At 46.4% G+C, this 23,302-nt stretch overlaps 2 protein-coding genes across 3 annotated transcripts; both read right to left on the reverse strand.

The window, feature by feature from the left end:
* Window positions 1–880: 880 nt before the first annotated feature.
* Window positions 881–4,272, reverse strand: LOC136525273 (NEP1-interacting protein-like 2). Of its 2 annotated transcripts, XM_066518277.1 has the most exons (6): window positions 3,839–4,272; window positions 3,402–3,735; window positions 3,090–3,268; window positions 2,730–2,813; window positions 2,251–2,409; window positions 881–1,201 (listed from the first exon to the last, which is right to left on the reverse strand). In XM_066518277.1, the coding sequence occupies exons 2-6, from the start codon at window positions 3,526–3,528 to the stop codon at window positions 1,079–1,081; spliced, it is 672 nt and encodes a 223-aa protein (XP_066374374.1). In that variant the 5' UTR covers window positions 3,529–3,735; window positions 3,839–4,272; the 3' UTR covers window positions 881–1,078. The 2 variants fall into 2 exon arrangements, with proteins under 2 accessions (XP_066374374.1, XP_066374375.1); XM_066518278.1 differs by lacking the exon at window positions 3,839–4,272 and having other exon boundaries at window positions 3,402–3,754.
* A 219-nt stretch (window positions 4,273–4,491) lies between these two features.
* On the reverse strand, window positions 4,492–19,525 carry LOC136525272 (aberrant root formation protein 4-like). Its single transcript, XM_066518276.1, has 14 exons — window positions 19,186–19,525; window positions 18,893–19,084; window positions 18,629–18,778; window positions 17,686–17,758; window positions 16,778–16,956; window positions 16,606–16,662; window positions 16,356–16,509; window positions 16,195–16,254; window positions 15,839–16,113; window positions 15,694–15,765; window positions 13,973–14,050; window positions 13,538–13,732; window positions 6,412–6,463; window positions 4,492–5,189 (listed from the first exon to the last, which is right to left on the reverse strand). The coding sequence occupies exons 1-14, from the start codon at window positions 19,294–19,296 to the stop codon at window positions 4,975–4,977; spliced, it is 1,863 nt and encodes a 620-aa protein (XP_066374373.1). The 5' UTR covers window positions 19,297–19,525; the 3' UTR covers window positions 4,492–4,974.
* Window positions 19,526–23,302: the final 3,777 nt, after the last annotated feature.

Consider the following 23,302-nt stretch of genomic DNA (forward strand, 5'->3'; position numbering starts at 1 on the left):
CTAGCAAAAGACAGAGACAAGTATTGATTTGGGAAAAGCAAAATAAATAAGAAGACAGATGATTTGATACTGGTTTGAGAAAATCAAGAAAAAAAACAAAAACTAATGCTTCTGGTTGTGCTTTGGCTTGCAAGAGAGTAGGCAAAGCTACGATTGCAAGGCCCTAGCGAGCAGCAGGGGCTAGACGACTTATGCGTGTGCCGCGCGCGGTGGCTCAGGAGAACAGCTGAGCGTGCATGTGTTTACGGCTACGCCTGCGCGGAATAGCGGATGGGGGAAGTCTAGGGACTAAGGGGTGGGAGCATGGGAGCTGGGGGCTAGGGTTTTATCATGTTGGGCCAATGAGTCATGACATATATGAGCTGATTCAAGTTGTTGTCATCTGATTTACCTTGCTCGTTTTGGCTCGCGAGCTGGATCGAGCTGGCTTAATTAACCAAGCTAAAGTGTTGGCTCAGCTTATTTAAAAATTCAAACGAGCCAAGCTCGAGCCGAGCCACTAACAAGCGAATCGAGCGAGCTAGCGAGTTACGAGTTTTTCGTCCAGGCCTACTTGGAACTTTTAGAGATCTCTTCGGATGTTCCAGAACCTCTAGAAGTTTTAGACAAGTTTCCGTAACTTTCAGACATTACTAATCCGCTGCTTTAAAGTGTGAAAGAAATTTTAGGTTTAGCCAAATCCTTAGTTATTTTGTTAGCCCATTAGCCAAGCAGAACTAGCTAACAAGGGCAAATCATTGCTAGTGATACATATTAATCAAGGATCCAAACATGAGTTAATGGGCTAATTTTTGCCAGCTAATTTAGGCTCCGGCTAACAATTAGCTTTAGCCGATCCAAATAGGCCCTTAATTAGATGCCAGATTAGAATAATTTATGCTAGTTTCATATCATTATATGCCGAAAATGAGTAAAAAAAGAACATGAAACTCAATCACTGATGAGTAAACCTTTGTTCACAATAGGGACAAGTGCAGGACTTTAATTTACATGCTACGTATCTTTCTTTCTATATGACGATGGTAGGAACTTTGCAAAGGCATGACCGCATGATAACCCCGAATCCAACATGATCTACCTACACATCCTGCCTACATACTGGGCATGAACCATGGTCAATGAACCATCTGTCCACACAAGGCTGATGGAAGGTGTGAGAGCACTTTGGCAACTTCCTCACTGTCTCTCCGCTAACAACATCCTGGGAGAAGGCAAACTGTCAGGACTTCCACATAAAGTTTAATTGAAACAATAGAAATGCCTTTTCTACATCAGCACCAAAAGAATCCTAACCGAGCATGTCATTTCAAGAGAAAAAAAGAAGGCTAACTATAGCATCAGATACATACAAAAAAAATGTGAATACTTCAATACTTCTTCCTGTCATCAAAATATTATGTGTACGGCAAGATTCGGTTAAACCTAAAATAAAAAACTATAAACGTCAATAACTTCTAAATTATTTAGATTGGACACATGCAAGATATATGTATACATTTATATTGGAAGATACTTGCAAAATTTCATAATTTTGAAACATTTTAAAAACGTATTCTAGAAGATAATGGTGATCAAAGTTATATACTAAAGACCATTCAAAGTCAAATGTGACGTATATATATATTTTTTATCACGTGACATATTTTTGGACTGGAGAGGGAGTGTTCGGCTGATATTATCAGCCGGCTTATTCGTCGGCTTATCAGCCATGGTACAGTGTTTTTCTCTCACAACAAATCAGCCGTACAAATCAGCACCGGCGGCTTTAATATCAGCCGAACACTTTGAAAATTAAAAAGAAAAGCAAATATCAATTTTGTTCCATATATTGCGCACAAGCAGATGGTTTGAGCTATGCGATCTAACCAGAGATCGATCAAAATGCATACGGCACTTATGATAAATTGCCCTAAAATTTAGAAGTCTTTGGAATTGAAGGCAAGCAACCAGTAGGTGGACAAAAGTGATCACCAGAGTAAACTATAATCAATCTATGAGCTGGAGTGATGGGCACTCCTGATTCAACTCCCACTATCTTAGTTTCAGTCATGTTACAAGTAATGTGTCAAATCACACTTTCCCCCATGATTAATCAACTGCTAGCATCCAAAAGGAAAAGCCATATGCACATCACATTAATTTATCAACACAAAACAAAGCAAGCTCCTAAACAGTAAAATCCCCAGAGAATTTAAGATTTTAATGCAGGTCAGTTTTCCACTAAACAAATATGTAATGTGACATTAGTACCTGCAGGCAAATAGCGCAAGACACATTTTCACCAATTGATTCCTGCTTCTGATCAGTCACCACATGATGTGGCAACTTCTTTAGAGTATCTTGTGAGAGCCCTTCGGATAAAACATCTTCAAGAACATCGAACATGTCATCATTGTCCGCAATGCCAACCTGTTGGAAAATATCTACTACTCCGATAAAGAACATGCCGTGTAGCGAAACCTTATGAAACTACATCAACAACTTTAAATTATCTAGTTTGAGAACATGTAAGTTACATGTGTATTGAAGTGTTAAAAATACTTGCGAAATTTCATAAGCTTCAAAAATGTTAAGAATATATTTTATTAAGAAATGGTGGTAAAGGTTATGTATCAAAACCGTGTAATGTTGTAACGCATTTATGTGCTTTCTGTCAAAGAGGATGCCACCTGTGGTAACCAACAAACTGACCTGTTCACACACACAAAAAAAAAAGACAACAAACTGACCTGCCAACGATATGCCATATATGCCGATGGCTCATACTGGTCTTGCACAAATCGAGCATTAAGGAGCTGTTCTATGAAATCCCCCTGGAAAATGCAACAGGTGATTCTCTTAAATGCACGTCCGCCATAAATCACTGAAAATAATGTCATTGCAAAAATATAATTTCCACGGTCTGGGCTGAAGGAACTAACAATACTATATAATTTCCATGGTCTGGGCTGAAAGAACAATACTACTGTAGCATATAAGAATTTCCTAATTCCGATGGAATTTCTGTAGCTAACGCAAGACATATACACTCTACTAAGTAATTTGCACAACAATCATGCCGGATGAATTTGAAGAAGTAGCTCACGGACCATGGAGGACGTGCTCTGCGGGCTCGATCGGTCCGCCCTCCAGTAGGCGCGCGAAGCCTCGAGAACCTCGATGGAGAGCACCGCCCCCGCAAAGGCCCCCAGGCCGGCTCCCCGGAGGACGCCGCTGTCGGAAGCTCGGCCGGCCAATGCGCCGGTGAACGCCCCCGTCAGGCCTCCAGCTACCCCAGGCAAAACAAATCCGCGTCAAGAGAATACCAGGGGCGGCAGAGCACGCAAACCAAAACACAGAAGCAACACAATTAAGGTGCCGCGTCAACGCTATGTGGGGGCGCCACGCAGGTGCACGCTTACCAACGGCAAAGATGCCGGTGAGGGCCCCCGAGAGGACGCCGGAGAGCAGCCTGGGGAGGCACGGCCCCGTCGCTACGCTTCGGCGCTCCTCTTCCGCCGCCGCCGTTGGCAGAGGGGGCACTTCCATGACTCCAGCCTCACGGCACGGGGCGGTCCACCTCCACGCCTCCGCAAACTAAAAGCCGAAGCCGATCGAGCGTCACGGTAGCTTGGCCTGGGTCTAACTGGTGGTTGGTTGGTGCACGCGTGGTGGAGCTCGCCGGGAAGAGAGGGAACAGGGAGGAGGGAGGGGCCAAGCCGCCAAGCGGCCAGGCGTGTGAGCGCGTGACGCCGCCTGAAAACAGGATATTTAACTTTTTACCATTATAACGGATGGCACCTTCGAGATAGTTGACACTACAATTTTACTGGCAGAGAGAAATTTGATACGAAATTACCATTTTTGCTCGCGTGGCACGCCAACACATCACTCCAACGCGGATCCGGGTCAGCAGCCCCATGCGAAATGACGCCCCTGCCCCTGGCGTGTTTATACTCACAGACAGTCAGACCCCACTTGTCAGCCATCTCTCCCAGCCTCTCCTCCCGACGGGTGGACCCGGCCGTCAAGGTCATCCCCTACCTCCAGCCACCGATCCCTTAGGCAGGGCGGGCGACAACGACAGGGGTGGGGGTGGAGCTGGCGGGAGGGGCCGACGCCGGTGACGCCGGCGGCGATGTCGTGCTCAAAGCCGACGCGTCGCCGCTAGTGCCGTTGCTGCGGGCGGTGAGGACCATGACGACGAGCTTCTCGTTGACGGGATGGCGCTGCGGGCACGGTTCAACGCCGAGAAGCTGTGCAGCAAGGGCGGTGTATCCTTGCTAGGCAACGGAGGAAGCGGGGAGGCAAATGGTGGTGTCTATGTGGAGATCCGGAGCTCGAACCGAAGCTCGACAATGGCGGTGGCTGCTGTGATTGACGACGCTGGAGAAAAGAGGACAGAGGGAGGGGCAGGACGTCTGCGGCATAGAGAGGGGCCCGAGGGGCAGCAGAGAGGAGGAACGAGCAGTGGGCACCCCTGGCAGTGGGAAGCTCGGTCGTATGCCACCCATGGCGGCTTGACTCGGTGCGCACGGTAGAGGGATCGCAACTGCGGTGGTATGGTGGATGCGGCGGAGGGGCCGGGTCCATGCAGGATGCTGAGGACAGGCCGTGCCTTTTCAGGCCCGTGCCATGCCAGGCCGGGCAGCCAATTTTGCCATCCAAAATGAATGTACAGTACACAGGAGGCACTCATCACACACGGTCAGAGACGCTCGTTAATTCGTTGTGTGCAATCAGGGGTGTCCCACGTTGTCGGCTACCGGGGCAACTGGTCACGGGTTAACCACATCCTATTTGCTAGTCTATGATAATAACACCATAAATTCGTGTGAACACACTAGACACACTTTAAGTAAAACCAGACTTCCTGGCCAAGTCGCTGTAAAGGACGTCAGTATACCATAACCTGACATGATGGAATTTGTATCCTCACATTCCATCTAGATACAGCAGTCGGCACTGTATGGAAATGACTAGGTACCAAAAACTTTAGCAGCCCTTCAACTTTTCCTCCACCAACTCAATGCAGCGGTATAGCACCAATTGAACAAGATTTAACGTGCACACTATCTCATTTTTAATCTCATCAGCATCCTTTTCATTTTCCAACTGAATTTCCGCAGCGATTGGTCTTAATGGGGTCAGCCACTCCAAGTGCACCTTGTGCAATGTCTCTTTCTGAAACAATTTTCCAGATCTTTCTCCTGACCAAAAGGGGAAGATAAAAGGTGATCAAACACACAATTCACATATCTTCCATAATCCATTGTGGCACATGCAAATTCTAATCCATTAATCAGGTGATGATGCAAAACTGAGGAATCCTTCCTACATTCTGCTGGTTTACAAGAATGGAAAAAAATGACAAAAAAAACACACATCTTATCAGTTCCATTACCGATTTGGAACTGGGATATATATTCATTGCACAGTACTCCCTCCATCCCAAATTATATGAAGTTTTGGCTTTTCTAGATTCTCTCCGTTTTTATCAAGTGTCGTATTTGGTTTTGGGAGAAAGTCGCAAATAAGCATCGTATTTTGGTCTGGCCACACCGTTCGCTTGGTTCGTAGAGCCAGTAGTTAAAGAAAAGCATCGTTCCTTCCATGCGCAGTTAAATCCGCATGCAGCCATGCACGAACTAGCTTGCATGTTGCCGGTGAAGTACTATGCGCAAGTGCCGGGCGGGACGCTGGTGAGTGCTGCGTGCGCTTGGCTTGCATGGAGCCATGCAGGAGTAATTGCCTAGCGCTGTGCACGAAGCGACATAATTGAATAAAGTACAGAAATGTGAAGACTTAAGTTAATCTCTGCCTTGGTCTGTGCACCAAAGCCAAATACGACACTTAAAAAAACGGAGGGAGTACATTACTTTTGTTATGTATCTAGAAATTGCCAAAACTGTCTTATAATTTGAAATGGAGGGTATGCTTCAAAGGTTATTGCTCTTTGGAAAGGTATATATATGTGCATGACTTAAAAATTAGAAATAAGGTTATTGCTCTTTGGAAAGGTTCATTACCACTTCCAGACATGAATAAGGACATGTACGTGCATGACTTAAAATTTTGTAATAAGGACCGATGCCAGACCCCCAAGTGTTAATTTCAACTTTTGGTAAGATTGTTTTTAAAAATCTAACAATTTTGCTAACAAAGTTCATTGGATTTGACACAAGTTAGCATGTATAATATTAAACCAAAATGCTTAATTATGACCACAAAATAAGAAATCTACATTGATGAAAAAAAACCTGCAAATTTTTGAACCATATTTCAAATGGTAGTTAAAATATTGCAGGAGTCGAAATGTAGTGGATGCAAATACAGGCATAGCATGAATTGAAAGAACAAGAGTACATCATGGCTGTGACAAATTATCAATATCTGAAGATAAATTGTTAATGTTAAGTTTTTGGACGTTACCTCTTGAATCTATTATCAGAATAAATCTTAGCAAGTTTAGAGCTGATATTACCTGCATAGAAATAGGAAAAACGTGAAATATTCTAGGAAGTTATTTCCAGACAAAAACTGCACAATGTTGTGAAAACTGAAAACACAATTAGTAGGGCAGACAAGTAAAATTTACAATAACAGAGCACCTTAAATATAAACCACTGAACCAACAACCCATTGATCAAAGAGTGACGAACACATAGCACCAGAAGACCACCTTGCTCGACCACATGAAAGGAAAAAGGGTTACTGGAGGTAAGCAGATGGTCTTACCAAGGTGTGATGACTGTGGTGGGTCATGACCGGTGGGTGAGGTGCTGGTGATGTAGAGGAACTTAGGCTACGCCGGCCTGAACTCTTAGATGCAGGGAGTTCCGCCAGCATGCGCTCCTTACACACAAGACGCAGGGAGTTACCGCATGTACAATCGACCTTTATCCCTCTCCTGTCTCTGCCGCCAGCATGCTTAGCGCACACAAGGCCATGGCTGATTGCTGGCAGCTGCGGTGGTGTGACCGGAGGTGGTGCCCTTGAATGGCTTAAACAACCCGACATGGAAGACATTGTGTAGCTGTGCTCCAGCCGGTAGTTCAATGCGATAGGCCAACTCCCCGATCTTTTCCAGGACCTTGAAAGGACCATAGAAGCAAGGCCCAAGCTTGTTGCGCCCTTTGTTGTCCATGGAGGCCAAAGGACGGTGTAACTGGCGCAACCAAACCAAGTCGCCTACCTGAAAGTCCACTTCACAGTGCCTCTTGTCATACTGAGATTTGTGATACTGTTGGGCTTGCTCTAGACACTCTCTAATCTCCACCAGAAACTCATCTCGGACCTGTAGCTGCTGAGCGACGGCCAGTAATCGTGTTTCTCCCGGCTCATAAGCTATCAGTGATGGTGGGTCGCGCCTAAGGGATGAAAACGGACAGAAAAAATCCCGTCCTGACCTGTCCCGTTTTCTACTTTTGTCCAACCCGTTTCCGTATTTGTGGATCATGTTTCCATATTTACGGAAATGGGAGAGGGATTTTTCCGTCAGTTTCCACAGGACCTGTTTTCATCAGGAACTGACATGTATTTATTCCGTTTTTCATCACGTTTTCAATCTATGTGAGATATGTCTAAAAATTGCTATGTTCATAAATCTACTAATCACCAGCATGTTAACATGTTAACACATGGTATGCTAGTGAATATTGGACCTATAACTTCGTATGTGTATATTATTTTGTGACTTTGTTCATGTATACTCGAGAATATTTGATCATGTTATTCTAACTTAATTTTCTAGCTCTCCATCCGTATTTGTCTGTTTTCGTATCTCCGTATATCCCCATCCGTTTTCACTTCTGTTTTTTTCCCGAATCCGATCCCGTTTCTGCTAAAAATATAGAAACGGAAACGGGGGCCGAGTTTTTCCACCTGTTTTCATCCCTAGTCGTGCCCATAGACGTAACTCTGAATGGAGTGGTGCCCAGCACCGCTTGAAATGAAGAGTTGTAACAAAACTCAACCCATGGAAGCCACTGGAGCCAGTTTCGAGGACGATAACCCGTCATGTAGCAAAGATACATGGCAATGATCTTATTCGTAGACTTTGATTGACCATTCGTTTGCGGGTGGAACATAGAAGACATGTTGAGTTGCACTCCTGACAACTTGAACAGCTCCCACCAGAAATTGCTTGTGAAAACAGGGTCCCGATCACTTACTATAGAGCTTGGGATGCCATGAAGTCATATGATGTCCGCGAAGAAAACTCTTGCAACTGATGTAGCAGTGTATGGATGACCCAATGCGATGAAGTGGGCTGATTTGGAGAACAGCAGTTTAACAACTGTAAGGATCACAGATTTGCCATTCACCCTTGGCAATCCCTCAAATCCATTGCAATGTCTGCCCAGACTTAAGTTGGTGTTAGACAACTAGAGAACCACAATTGGGAATTGGAGAATTGGTTTTCAGATGGCAGCGTCGAAACTGGCTGCTTGTAGTTCTATTTAAAGAAGACAGCAGTACTTGTTACAGCTCAAAACTAAAGTGCCAAAAGATAACTTGGCTGTGATCAGCCCTAACAGACTCAACCACTAAAGCAACAAAGATTAGCCAAAGCACACACTTGCACATGGGTTTACACTCTAAATTCTCCCCCTAAACCTTGTGCTAGATCTTTGAATTGGTTTGGACCAGCCCAATCCTTCCTCTCATCTCCTAGAACTTTGCTTGCCCAAGTGACTTGGTGAAAATGTCAGCGAGCAGATCAGTGGTGTTGATGTGGTTGGCCTTCACACTCCTATCTCCCAAGCAACTTCTAATGAAGTGATACCAGATCCTAATGTGCTTACTCCTCTCATGGAAGACAGGACTCTTCGCCAGGGCCAGAGCGGATTTGCTGTCCACCCTGAGCTCAACTGCTTTGACCTCCCTGCCGAGAAGCTCCCCCAACAGCTGAGACAGCCAGAGGGATTGAGTTGCAGCGGAGGTGGCGGCGATGTACTCTGCTTCACAGCTTGATAGAGCCACCACACGCTGCTTGAGCGATTGCCAGCTGAGGAGACACTTGCCGAGGAAGAACATGGTGCCGCCCGTGCTCTTGCTTGTGTCAATGTCACCGGTGAGGTCGCTATCGCAGTGGCTGACGATGTGCGCCGCGTCGGGGTTCCTTGCATAGTGCAGGCCATAGTCGAGGGTGCCCGTCACATAGAGCACAAAACTCACTTGACTTGTAGGTGCTCCACCGTGGGCCGTTCCATGAATTGGCTCACGTACTCGACGGCGAACGCCAAGTCTGGCCCTGTATGCACTAGGTAGGAGAGATTGCCGATGATGCGTCGGTATAGCGTCGCGTCGACCTCCTTCGCCGTGCTGTGAGCTAGATTGCAGCCACACAACTCAACGATGCACTTAGCGTAGTGCAATTAGCGAAGGGTGATGCCGGAGTTGTCTTGGCACACCTCGATGCCGAGATAGAAACTGTCGGGTTCATAAACCTGGGGTCCCTCGGGGACCGGCTTCCCAGACAAAAGCTCGGCCTAAACTGACAACGCACAACTCATGGGCCGGCCCAAGTATCGGAACGACGGACCAGAGCGGCGATCCGATCACCGACCGAAAAGCCCGGCCGAGGAGGAACGGCACCTACTTTCCGACTCCGGCCCACCTCTCCGACCGGAGCGCTCACTTCGGTCTCCAGTCACCGCCGGACGGCCTCTCCGACCGGAAGGCCTGGCCGAAGCACCACTTCCGACTCCGACCCCGCGTCTCCAACCGGGGGACGCAAAAACCCTGCTCGCTGCTCTTCTGCGACTGGCGCGACCAGAGACGGCTGGGACTAACCGACCGGGGACGGCCGCTCAGAAAGGATCAGGCAACGGACAGAGAAAGCAGGGCAAGACGCACAAGTCAAACCACGATACCAGGGACCATACCCTGTACACCTGCAGGAACAATACTCTGCAACCGCCCTGACACAAACAGTATTGTAGACGCCTACATTTCCCCTACAGTATTGTGGGCGCCATTAAACTCCCATACGGTAATGCTCCCCCCCCCCCCCCCCCACATGCCTCTGAGCATCGACAGTTTTGTGGGCGCCGGGATTTACCGTACCGAGTGCACATGGTGAAACTCCCCACATGCCTCTGGGCATAACAGTGTATGCAGGTACCGACATCTGCCATACCCAAACAAGACGACGGAACCTCCCATGTGCATCTGACATCCAACAGTGTTATGGGCGCCTACCATCATCATGTACCCGTCGGCGTGGGCAACAAGGCTTAGAAGCATTCATACTCTCTCCCTCTCACTTGTAAGGCCATCCCTTTCATCTATAAAAGGGGATGCGCTCTCTCCCAATAGACCAAGTTGATTCAAGCTCAGTCCCTTTAGATTCACTAGATCGATCAAGTTCATTAAATCACAACCACAGAACCGCCAGGTTTGGACCTCAAGCACACGCTTGAACACTTAGCTCATAACGGAGCTCCTGTCGCTCTCGGCCCTTCCGACCGGAGCCGACCAGGCCTCTTGTACACCCCATCTTTCTCCCTCTCGTTTGTAACCCCACTGCAGACTTCGAGCACCTGGGCTCAGGAATAAAATCACCGACCGACTCAAACTGAACGTAGGGCACGTTGCCCGAACCAGTATAAACCCTGTGTCATTGAGTGCTAGGCCACCTCCGATCACAACGTACGGCAAAACTACAAATATTTACGTGTTGGTCACTTTCTGCACTGACAGAAACAGAGGATGTTGGGATCACTCATGTGGAAGGTTGACTTCATTTGCGCCTTGAATGCCTCCACTTCTCCTTCCTCCACAACTGTGATGACGAGGTCGTTGACCTTGATGCCGACGAGCAGGACAAAGCGTCCTCTGCCCTGCCGGTACACAGCGTCCTCATGTGCTCTTTGCTGGAAGCCCATCTCCCGGGACCTGGCGCAAGTCGTAGAGGGCCTTGCACATGCGCAGGACCTTCCCATCTTGGCCGGCGACGATGAAGCCAAGAGGCTAACGAACGTAGACTTCCTCCTTCAAGTCACCGTTGAGGAAGGCGGACTAGACATCCATGTGATGGACACGCCAACCCTCTTGTGCCGCCAGCGCAAGGAGGACACGGACAGACTCCTTGCGCCCGCATATGAAACAAGGAAGATCTAGAGAAGCAGGTAACTCGAGGGGTGGAAGCTGTGAAGACGACTGCCTTATTCTTCCACAAGAAAGACCTAGAGATGCAAGCTCAAGATGATCGCTAGTTGGTTCCTTATGTTGGTTAGTTGTGAGGGTATCAGCTGAATGCGCCCTGCATGATTTTGGGCAGGAGCCCTGTAATGAACACTCGGAAGTGTCTTCGGGTGGTTGTTTGGCAGTCACTGCGTTTTTTTCTCTAGTCGCGGGGGTAGTTTTCGTTCATGAGGCTGATCCCTTGGTGATCATTCTCATACACGTGTTGTTTTGTCCACGGTTTCGTTATCGTTTTCAAACTGCTGAACTCCGTAATTTCGTTACATTTGTAATGAAATTAGGTTTCCACCATTGTGGAAAACAAAAACATTACACAAGGTGTCATATTTGCATGACAATATAACTAACAAATTTGCAGAGCTAACATTACAGCAAGTGTCGATTCAGAAATTCAAATACACTTTTGTTTTCGTTCCAGGACAAAATGCACAGGCAGCACCTTTGCACTAACATTTTTGTCCACCATAGGCAAAGATCAATCTGGTCCTTGCATCTCTCAAATAGTATATTTTGTCTCAGTAAACATAACATGGATTTTGTGCACCTAGAGGTGTGCTACACAATGTTCTCATAAATTAAAATATTGTGGCATACACACAAATGCAAATGGAGTAGAATACGGAATGCATATGCACTTCATGCTTGCTTTGCTCCATTTTCCTAGAAGAGAAATTTAAGATAAAATCCCCCTAACTATTTAGTTTGTGCAATCATAAAACTAAGCAAAGTTGCTGATTTGAAACCCCAACTACTCAAGCATGAGCAATCAAAGAGGCCAACGGCCGTAAAAATGCAAAAGGTGGACATTGTCTTGTGGCCTGGGTCAAAGTTTGCCGACCACCGGAGCTTGGAGGTATGAGAATTTCAGATCTCAAGTCTCTTGGCTGGTTTCTGCGTATGAGATGGGTTTGGCTGCAGAAAACAGAGCCTCATCGTCCTTGGGCTGCTCTCCCATTCCATGTGCCTGAGCAAGTGAGAGCCTTCTTCTTAAAGGGCGTACACAGTGCAGAGAGCTCCCGCTCTGTGCGGGGTCTGGGGAAAGGTGTCAGTGGCAAGCCTTACCCTGAGAGCCTCATCGTCCTTGGGCTGCTCTCCCATTCCATGTGCCTGAGCAAGTGAGAGCCTCCTTCTTAAAGGGCATACACAGTGCAGAGAGCTCTCGCTCTGTGCGGGGTCTGGGGAAGGGTGTCAGTGGTAGGCCTTACCCTGAGAGCCTTCTTCTTAGTTGCAGTGAATTCTATAATCGGAGATGGTGCAAATACTCTTTTCTGGACAGATCGGTGGCTCCATGGGCAATGCATTGCAGACCTTGCCCCTCCTTTTCATGGCTATCCCTAAAAGGAGGGTTACGCGGCGCACTGTCCGGGACGCCCTCACTAACCAGGCTTGGGTTTCGGACATTTAGGGAGCTCTTATAGTTGGTGTGATTGTAGACTACCTTCATTTATGGGATCTACTGATGGATTTTCAGCTGCAGCCGGAGGTTGAGGATAGACACTTATGGAGGCTCTCCTCCAATGGACAATACTCGGCTAAGTTGGCATACGAAGGGTTCTTTTTGGGTTCTACTCTTTTTGGACCGTGCGAAAGGATTTGGAAATCATGGGCACCGCCCAAATGTCGCTTCTTTGTGTGGCTGGTCACGCACAATAAGTGCTGGACGGCTGATCGCCTAGCACATCATGGGCTACCTCATCCAGAGTACTGTCCCCTTTGTGACCAAGACCTTGTCCCCTCAGCCTACAGAATTCCTTCCATGCTTGGTGGGAGAAAACTAGCAGCAGCACCGTTGATGGGTTGATGAGGCAAGGAATTAATTCACTCATTATACTCGGAGCTTGGACTATATGGAACCATCGCAATGGGTGTGTTTTTGATGGAGCAGCTCCAACTTAGCTGGTGCTTGGATCATAGCTGGCGAGGAGTGACGCTTGTGGTCTATGGCAGGGGCTCGAGGGCTATCATTCTTGACTGCCCTCCTCCTTGGTAGTTGAGTGTCTAGCTCAGTAGTGGTCACCTTGTGTAGTTTTGTCACGGGCGCGAATGTAATCCTTGTAGCTGTTGGGGCGTAAAAGTGTGTGTTTGTGGTGTCTGTGGGGTTGCTTAGGCTCTTGCCCTTTTCTCTTCTTAATATAATGAGGCGCAGCTCTCCTGCGTTTTCAAGAAGAAAAATCAAAGAGGCCAACCAATCATAGCCGCACAGAATTTGATCACCGAACCAGATCCCATTCCATTATATTAGGAAGGAAATGATTACTTCCCCAGTCAAAGGGATTTCCTAAATCATTTGCATATACACAAGTTATCATTATTTTAAGTGCAATAAGATCATTAAAAGGAAATATACCTGTTCACTGTGATCAGGAAGGCAAGGAGGACCACCTTCTGGAGGCCTCAAAATCAGCTCGACTAACTCAAGTGCGTGAGATGCCCAGCGCGGCAACCCGTTACCTCGAAATCCATCATCTTCCACACAATCATTGTCAGCTCGGCGACTCTCTCTCGAAACTTCCTCCCTCACTAGATCAAGGAGAATTGCAGTCTGACAGTAACCAGAAGTCAGAATTTTATTGATGACGCTAAAACAGAAGCTCAAATTTTAAGAGCCATGTTTGCCATTCTCAGCATATTGTGCCTTAGAAGATTAAGGTCAGTGATTAAGGGCAGTAACATTCATATAACTCTTTGTCCTCCAATAGATTACGAGCATAAATAAGATGAGTTACCAAAACATAAAGAATGACTACTTGAACATAGTGTTAGAGGAAAACAGTGTCCTTACCAAGGATGGAGATGTACTATTGTTTATAAGAGCTTGTAAGATGTCAAATCTCTGAGATGATGGCACCATTGAAATAACCTGACAATTTCGTGTCATAAATTAGTACAATATTAAAAAAAAGGCTAGGCAATATCACAGTACATAGGACGTAGAGATGCCATTCAAAATCAAGCTATCATCATGGAAATCGTGGCAATTATAATTTTCACACTTGTTGCAAAAATACGCACCAAAAGTGAGGAGCAAACTAAAAAATATGTTAATTAGATCCATGCCATTAAGTTCAAGAAAAAAAATTGATCCATGCCATTATAATTCAGCTGTTTTTGAAGTGCACCACTACTTCTCACCGAATAGGATAAGTGCCATTGTAATTCAGCTCATACTTGAGGTATGCCATTATGCACGACGACAGCAACCTTGGGCCCACATGTAGGCATACGTACAGCTTCGTACTTCTGTATAGGTCAAAATTCCCCTGCTACTCCCCTCTCCTTCCACTCACTGACATACGGGTCCTACTCCTCATACTTATCGTCTCTCTTCCTGTCTTCCCCCAAGGCAGGCTCCCCCTCTCTGCACCAGCACCGGTGTTGCCTAGCATCGCACTCGGTGCCGCCATGCACCGTCCGTCAGGATGCACCGGAGGAGGTGGAAGCCTCCATGACGAGGAGAGTAGGAGGCCACCGTAGTACGGAGGGCCTGAGCTACATCTGGATGAGGGGCAGGATGGTGAGGATGAGCTGCAGGAGGTGTACGATCATGATGCCCAGGGAGGCGGTAGCAGAGGAGATGCTCTAGCAAGAGGGACCGAAGCTCAAGGCGATGGTCGAGTCAATTCTCGAGCCAAGCCTCCGGGCGGCGACATTTCTAGCTCGGGCTCCGGTGGCCCATCCATGACGGTGACAAGCCGGGACTTATCACCACCACCATCTGCGGCGGGAGCAGCCGGAGGCAAACAGCATCGTAGCAAAGAAGCCGAATCCACGACAAGAGGGGCAAGGTCCACAATAGAGAAGGATGGATCCGCCTCCATCCACACTCGGGGCACACCCACAAGTGACGCAAGGCCTGCTACTTTCACATCGTCATAACGTCCGACGCACTGAGGGCCACCGTCTCGCCGCCGTCATCTGCTAAATGGGGCCGACGCGGTAGCCAAGGAGCTCTAGGTCCATGAAGAAGGCCACAAAGGGCACGTACAGGTAGTTGACGCGGTATCGGTTGCAGGTGGAGGCGTACACGAACATGGCCTTGGAGCGGAAGTTCGCGCCCATGGCGGTCGACCGCCGCACCTTACGCACGGGCACGTCATCCTCGTAGAAGGCCACGACTACGGAGGTCCATAGGATGGAGTAGCGGAAGTGCTACTCAGAGCGTGAGCTTCAGACAGCGGCATGCATGAGCTCATCGTTAGATGCCACTAGTGAAGATGGACTAGGGAGAGAGAGGAAGGGGAAGACGCAAGGTTGTAAGTCAAGTGGGGAGAGGGGTAGGATGGGTATTTTGGACCATATGAAAAGTCTACGCAATACATACACCTGCATGTGGGCCAATGTCACTAAAGACGTATAAGATGGCATGGTTCAAAGGGAAGCTAAATTGTAATGGCACACGTCCTATTAGGTGAGAATTAGTGGTCGCCTCTGAAACGGCTGAATTATAATGACATGGATCTAATTAACCCATACGCATAGGAAAGAGGAATTCAAGGTACTTGCCTTTTTCAAAGCAACAAAAGCTTTTTTCCGCACCAATGCCATGGGGGCAGCCATCATAACGCTTTCAATGGCCTATCAATGTCATTAAAATGTTTATGCGGTAGATTAAGAAATTACCACATTTTTATAAAAGGAAGAGTGATACCTTGAGTGTTGCAAAAATACGAGGAGCATAGCATGTGAAATCTACATGATTATTGATCTCTTCAACATGATTTTCACCAGCTAGAATCAGCATTAAGTTTAAACCATGGGATTTGATTATCCATGGGTAATGAATTGAGGATAGGACATGTTTAAGCATGTTAATTGCTTCCCATTTCTTCATATGGTTGCCCTGAACTTCCTTCAGTGCTAATTCCAACTGTTCTCCAGCATACTTTGACATATCATTATCATCATACATATGTGTCCACACAACTGTAGAACAGGTCATACAGGTAACCGATGAGCATATAAACGATACACGAAAGAAATTGCTGTAGTAGAAACTATCACCACCTGAAAGTGCTGCACCATCCATAGCAAAGGAAAAATACTCCACAAAATCAGCATCTTCCTCTGCATCACTTTGCAAACAAATTTATCAGCTGAAACTAAAGCAAACCAAATGTGAAGAAATGAACAGAAAAGAAACCGGAAATAAATTGGATGAGTTACACCTTTGGAAAGTTTATCAATTGCCGCTGTGACATCACTGCCCGTTAGCAGACCAAGATAGGTGAATCCACTAGATTTAAGAAATCCGAAACTCTGAAAAACAACTGAACCACAAGCAGAGAGAATATCCTGCTGTCTGCTTCGTGATACAAGAGCCTGAAAGTAAGATGGCATGCATTGCACCATTATAGATCTTATTAGGGAAAAGGAAGAAAATAAACTGTAAAGAAAAGCATCATCTCGTGTACTCACTATATTCTGAAGGGAGTATAAACCAAGAATTGCATAGAGATCTTTGTTTTTGTTGAACTTTCAGTAGACAGAACAATAATGCAGAATCAATGAGAACATAGAAATGATAAACAAAATGTTAAAATAAGTTTCAACATTAAACAGCTCACAATAGGTACTTAAATCAACAAACCATTGATTTGCACATTTCTTGAATGGCATTGCCAATGCCATGTGCTGCATTGAAGAGATCAACAGCAGCACTTCCATGTTCCTCAACACATTCTGATACAGCAGCATGCATAACTTTAAGGACAACAGGTAGTGCCACCTTTACTTGCTCGATATGTCGCCTCTGAATTAAAGTAAGCACTGGCCGACGAATAATTAGTTGACGAACATTGAATAACATGGATACTAGTCTTTTAGACAGCAGGTGAGCAACATATCTGTAGAGTTTATCTACAGTATGCAGTGTTATCCTAAATAGTAAACAGTCATGTTTAACATTTAAACAGTTTAGACAGTTTAAATGGCGTAAACAGTTTTCTACTACACCAAAATATACATACTTACTCATGAAACAAAATCTAGTATTCTGCAAGTATACATATTTATGCATTGACATCTGAGCGAAAAAAAACAGAATATACTGTCTTCCACTAGCGCATTGACAGTTTATGTATCCACTTTCAACATGAAGTAAACTAAAGTTAACTGATTCAGTCTTGGGTTCTAATAGGCATTTCATCATGAATCTAATTCACTTCAGCAAATTAATCATGTTTACTCCGTATTTCAACACTTTTTACCGTTTAAACAGTTTGGCCATCTAATTAGCTGTATATGGCCTAAACAAGACAGACACCTCTTGTTTACTGTTTACATGCTGTTCAAATGGCAGTTTAAGTCATTTAGGTGAAAACTGACTGTATAGTGTATACATGTCAGATTATCGGATTTTTGTGGAACAAATTAAGGTGGATATTAAGATAATAGGATCAAGTTTCAGATAAGATGGGGCACAGCAATTTTACAAATATTGAACACGGAAATGAAGAGATAATTGTAGAAGTTTTCACAAGACAATAGTGCGCATACCTTTAGCAAGTGCATCGAGTAGAAGAACAAAACTGGATAAGCCATTTGGTAGCTCCATTGGTGCATCTAATGCCTGCATTAATCAAATACGATAGGTTAAGCAAAAGAGATCAGAATACTTAAAGGAGCCAAGTATCGATTGTACAGAGTCAGAAAAAACACAAGATTATAACTTCAAAATGAATCAATGAGGAACCACTTGCATTACACAAGTCGGGCTAAGACGCGAAAGGGCCTCTAGCTGAGTTGAGTAGGTGGATCGAGTAACCTGGGTTCAACTCCGTGTGGGAGCGAATTTCAGTCTGGGGTTAAATCAAAATCCCTTCGTCTGTCCCAAACCAAAGCACCGATCTAAGGCCCGGTCGTGATCGTTCTCACATGGACTACGGTGCCGCTGTGTATGGGTGCGGCAGGGGTTGGGGTCTTACCCCCTGCAGGTCGAGTTTTTCTTAGTTTGGGCAAAGACAACATCAGCTACAAGTAAAGATTGTAAGACTAATCCAGATCTATTAGATGAGAAGAAACCATATCAACCATCTCAGATCCCAAATGAACATCAGTCATAAGCCTTTGCATGCACATATACAAGTACATCTGGGTGAGAAAGGAGCCAAGATTCTCCCCGCAAAATGTAGTCACATTTGCAAACAGCTTTCTAAGTCCCCTTTGGAACAAGGAAATTCTTCATGTTTCCTGCGTTTTTCCTGTGAAAGTGAACAGATTCCTGTGAAATCCCTGTACAATTTCCAGAAAATTCCTGCAATCCAAAGGGGCCCTAAGTGTGGAGAAATTTCCTATCAGCAAATGTACACACAACTTGCAAGCATTAACAAGCTCAAATTCCCAAGCGCGGAGGAATTTTCTATCGTCATTGCAAAACGACAGTTATGCCAACCAACAAGAAGTCAAGAACTTAACACATATAATTCGAAGTATAACAAACCTCACAGAGGATGGAGAGCATGTCCCTCGGACTGCAATTCGACACGAAGAACTTGAGGATAGCCGCGGCAACATCCCGGCATCTCCCCATCTGAGCACCTAGCTTCGCCACGGGTTTGGGAAGCACAAGGGAGAGGGCGTCAAGGGCCATCTGTTGTCAGAACAAAGCAACCAAATCAGTACGCCAAACACACATCCTTCTCCGTTCTCCCAAGCCCACCAAAAAATCGCAAGACACATCAATTCGAGAGGAACGCGTTCCGACCTGGTTTGACGGGCGCGAGAGAAACTCGAGCACCTCGCGGAGCAGCTCTTCGGAGGCCCCTGGCCTTGACGCGTCTTCGCTGTCGTCGCTCCCGTCATCGGCCTCGGCACTTACGACGGCTGAGGTGTCAAGAATGTCGGAGATGGTGAAGGAGGCGGTTTCGGAAGCATTGGAGTTGCCGGAGTCGCAAGCCTGTGGTGGAGACGGAGATGGGGAGAGTTTAGAAGGGTTCCGGAAAGCAGCAGGTGGTTCGAGAGATTGAAGTGTACTAAGATCGTGGATTAATGGGTTACCTCGGAGAGGGCGGTCAGTGCTTCGCGGAGGCGGGCGGAGTACGGGGCTGCGGGGGAATAGCTGATGGGGGCGTCGCTGGTGGTGGCGGCGGAGGGTTCGACGGCGGCCATGGAGCTGCTGCGGTGCGGCAGTGTTGGCGTGCTAGAGCCGATAATAAAGAGAAAACGAGCGAGACGGGGAGAGGAGGCTACAGGACGGCTCGTCGCCGGCGGCCGCTGAGCGACAGCGCTGCTCCTCTCGGCGCTGAGCAGCGGCGGCGCCTTGCCTGCGCGAGCCGCGAGTGCGCGTGTGGGAGGCGGCGCGAGTGAGGAACGGGAGGGGCCAGGGGTCTTTCAGGGCGCAGTCACGAAAGGGCCGGACAGGCCTTTTGTAACGGTGGCCCAAAACATATACAAAGGCCCCGTTTACGCCTTGTTTAGTTTCACCCTAAATTCTCAAAAGGTGCTATAGTATCTACCATATCGAATGTTTGCGGTTCGTGCATGGAGTATTAAATATAGACAAAAAAAAATCAATTACACAGTTTGGTGGAAAATTGCGAGACGAACGTTTTAAGCCTAATTAGTCCATGATTGAACACTAATTGCCAAATAAAAACGAAAGTGCTACAGTAACCCTGAATTCCAACTTCCTGAAACTAAACACGCGCTTAGTTGCCGGCCGAAGTTGGCGCCGCCGGAATCGTACATCATTGTAGCGCATTGTAGCATTTTGTTTGTATTTGGTAATAATTGTCTCATCGTTGACTAATTAGACTCAAAACGTTCGTCTCGTAAAGTACAACCGAACTGTGCAATTAGTTTTTGATTTCGTCAACATCTAGTACTTCATTCATGTACCGCAAGTTTGATGTGATGGAGAATCTTCTTTTTGCATAGTGCCAAAGTTTAAATTTTGAGGTAACTAAACAAGGGCCAAGGCTAAAAGTCCGGAGACCAGCAGTTACCCCGAGCTCTTGCATAAATCTGCCGTCTGTCAGCGCCGCCCTGCTAGGCCTATGCCTGTCAGGGCAGCATGGAAGAAGCCTCTGACATATATATTAGCCTTGTCTCGTAAGCTAATTATGATTTTACCTCTATTTTTTTATAACTTTGTGTTTTTATTCCAATTATTTTAGAATAAAAGGTCTGTTTGCCCCTGTTTCCCGCGTCCGTCAGGTGGACATGGATTAAACCAATTAAAAAAATCCAAATCTGAAATATAAAGGCCAAATGATCATAGGGCCCCTTATCCTTATCGACTAATCCCAAACTGAAGGGGACGGAGGCCCGACTCCAGGTGCAGGCGTTCTGCATCGGACACGGGCCGCTGACGCGGCTTTCCAGCGGCGGCTGCAGACCGAAGGGGAAGGGAGGTCGCGGCTCCGGGGTGCGGGTACGGGGCTTCCTCCCGCTCGCTGCTCCAGGGTGCGGACACGGCCTCCAGGCGCGGGGAGATTGCGCCGCCCGCCCGTGGGTCGACGTGCGCGTGCCAGGCGGTGGCGGCGGCGGTGCCCTGCCGCGGCTCACCAATAGCCTCTGCCTGCTGGTCACGGCGTCCGCCCGCAGGTCCCAGCTTTGCCCGGCTATGGGTCGTCTTCTTCCTCTGGGCGCCTAGCTGCGTGGCTACAGGGGTGCGTGCAGAGAGCCCCACGCCTTGCGGATATCCTGCTCAGCACACAACGCTCAGGACACCTCATGGACACCAGATGTGGCAGAATCGTCCAAAATAGCACGCTTACGGAGGTGCTTGTCTCCCACCAGACACTAAACACCCCGAAAACAGGCTACAACAAGCGGTATCCGTCGGGCACACCTCAAAGGAGAACCCGAAAGATCCACATTTTTTCTAAGGATCCAATAATGAGAACGAGTTATAATACATATCCATTTCATACATCAGAAGTTCTTAAAAAGTACATTATTACATTACCAAATGTCAGAGTACGGAATAATAAACAACATAATTTAAATAAACATCTAGCGATAGGGACGAAGATTCCGTCTGAGCCCATCAGAAGAATCCTCCATATAAAGGTACTTCTCATGCATCACCTGCAATTGGGGTAAATAAACTCTGAGTACACAATATACTCGCAAGACTTACCCGACTAGTGGGAATAACTTCCCGACTCTAAAGAATATGCCAAGCTTTATGGTTTACTAGTTTCTTTTGGTAGAAAGCAATACTAATAGTGAGTCTTTATTTTTGTTATTAAGATCAGCCATATTAAGTTATTATCTATCCAGTCTATATAAGCACATGTTTTACTTTTAAACAAGAGTTGAGCAATCAGTTCCATTTCTTCTTCTTTCAACTTTCAGTTCTTACTACGGTGCTAAACCGCAGGCAAGCCGTACCGGAATATCGACGATTCGCGAATCAATGCCCTCAGCTGGGTGCCCCAAAGACACACGCTCCGCTTGTACCCTAGGCATAAAAAGGACCAACCCATCACTCTTCTGTCCTGGGTGTCTAGGCCCCGTCCAAACTTGGACTCCAAGCCCCCACTCCTAAGTCCCAGACTCAGTGCGGTGCAAGGACCTCCACCATCTCCGTCTCCAATCAGTTAGTCCAGAAAGAGCTGGATCCACGACAAGAGAGCAACAAGTCTTCCACGCGCCCATACCCAAGTATATGCTCGGGACAATAGATCTGTGACTTGCCTAGAGCCATATGCAACGACTGATCCTTAATCGACATAAATAGGGAAAAAGTGTAACCGAGCTATGCCCTATTGGTCACAGGACACAACCCCTTACACCCACCAATATCCAAACCATATTCCTGCCCTGTCACTATTTATCTTTATAATATTTTATCATGAGTGATCATATTTATCACATACTTGTGAGTAACGACAGGTTACCCACGCTACCGAGATCCTGAGCATAGCAGCTACTCGACATGTACTAGTATGACTCATAGGTAGATATATTTATGTATGTAGTTTCCATAAAATGCATGTAACTTAAATGCACATCCTATATATATATATATATGTATATATATATTCAGCGATCATAAAATAGGGGTTATGCACCGGGGCTTATCTTAGGCAGGCGACGGGTCAGTAAGGTCAGCACCAAACGGCTTCGGGGCTCCCTCCTACGCGAGGATCTCCTCCTCATACTCCTCAATGACTTCATCGTACTCCTGTTCATCGACGGGTACGAACTCTACCAACTCGTGATCTACATGCATGAAATGATTATACAATACTTAGTAATATAGCAATAGCAACTCTTAAAATAAAAGTACATCTGTCTAACTACTAAGCTAGTGCAACCGACCACGGTACTAAGTTATCTATTGTTATCCATAACAAGTATGAAGTATGACATTCATTATTATAGCAACTACAGGTATTCTTACTTCTAATGCTAACTTACGCTATATATGATAAAGCAAGGATAATAGCTACTCTATTTATCATCCTACTCTAGGGCTACAAAATTTACAAGAAGTACATAAAAATCTAGTTAGCCTACTGTAAAATTTTTATAGCTATAACTATCACCAATTTACCACAAAAATTCCTACAAATATTAATCTACATAATACTAAGCTCTTTAGTTCGAGTCTATGAACCTACCATTATCACAGCTAATTGTAATCTAACTACACTAACAAGTAGGTGGTATTTTTGTGAACCTAACAAAATTGGTTTCACCATTTTTAGACCACTACACAATTTACTACAAATTATCAAAGTTCAGCTTGAAAATTAAATTGAATAAGCATTAACAATTTACTGGAAAGATGAAACTGATTTCTATTTCGTGGCCCACGCGAGTGACCCAGCCCAACCCCCGATTTCCGCACGCGCACTCGCACAGTGCACTAGCGTGGCCCAGCGCGACACAACCCACGTGCGCCAACGGCCCATGGGGGGAAAGCCCGCGCGCGTGCCACATCATGCAAAAGAGCCCTCGGATTCCCATCAAATGGCAACACAGTCCATTCCACTATTCCCTTGTCTCACTGACTCTAGCATTTAACCCTCTGGTTTGCTTTAAATTTACAATGCGGTGTCCTTGGCCAGACTTAACAGAGACCGTGACCCTCCCGGCCTAACCCGGCGAGCACGCACCTCCATGGCCCCGATTCATACCACCGTGACACTCCTCAACCCAA

The sequence above is a fragment of the Miscanthus floridulus genome, chromosome 19, assembly GCF_019320115.1.
Source record: "Miscanthus floridulus cultivar M001 chromosome 19, ASM1932011v1, whole genome shotgun sequence".
NCBI classification, from domain to species: Eukaryota; Viridiplantae; Streptophyta; class Magnoliopsida; order Poales; family Poaceae; genus Miscanthus; species Miscanthus floridulus.

Coding starts and splice junctions, on each gene's coding strand:
- LOC136525273 (XM_066518277.1), bottom strand. CDS start 3,528: ATGGAAGTGCCCCCTCTGCCAACGGCGGCGGCGGAAGAGGAGCGCCGA. Junction 3,269..3,401: donor CACCGGCATCTTTGCCGTTG/GTAAGCGTGCAC, acceptor TGCCTGGGGTAG/CTGGAGGCCTGACGGGGGCG. Junction 2,814..3,089: donor CGCAGAGCACGTCCTCCATG/GTCCGTGAGCTA, acceptor TGCATTTTCCAG/GGGGATTTCATAGAACAGCT.
- LOC136525272 (XM_066518276.1), bottom strand. CDS start 19,296: ATGGCCGCCGTCGAACCCTCCGCCGCCACCACCAGCGACGCCCCCATC. Junction 14,051..15,693: donor CTTTTGTTGCTTTGAAAAAG/GCAAGTACCTTG, acceptor CGAAATTGTCAG/GTTATTTCAATGGTGCCATC. Junction 13,733..13,972: donor ATAGTACATCTCCATCCTTG/GTAAGGACACTG, acceptor GGTTACTGTCAG/ACTGCAATTCTCCTTGATCT.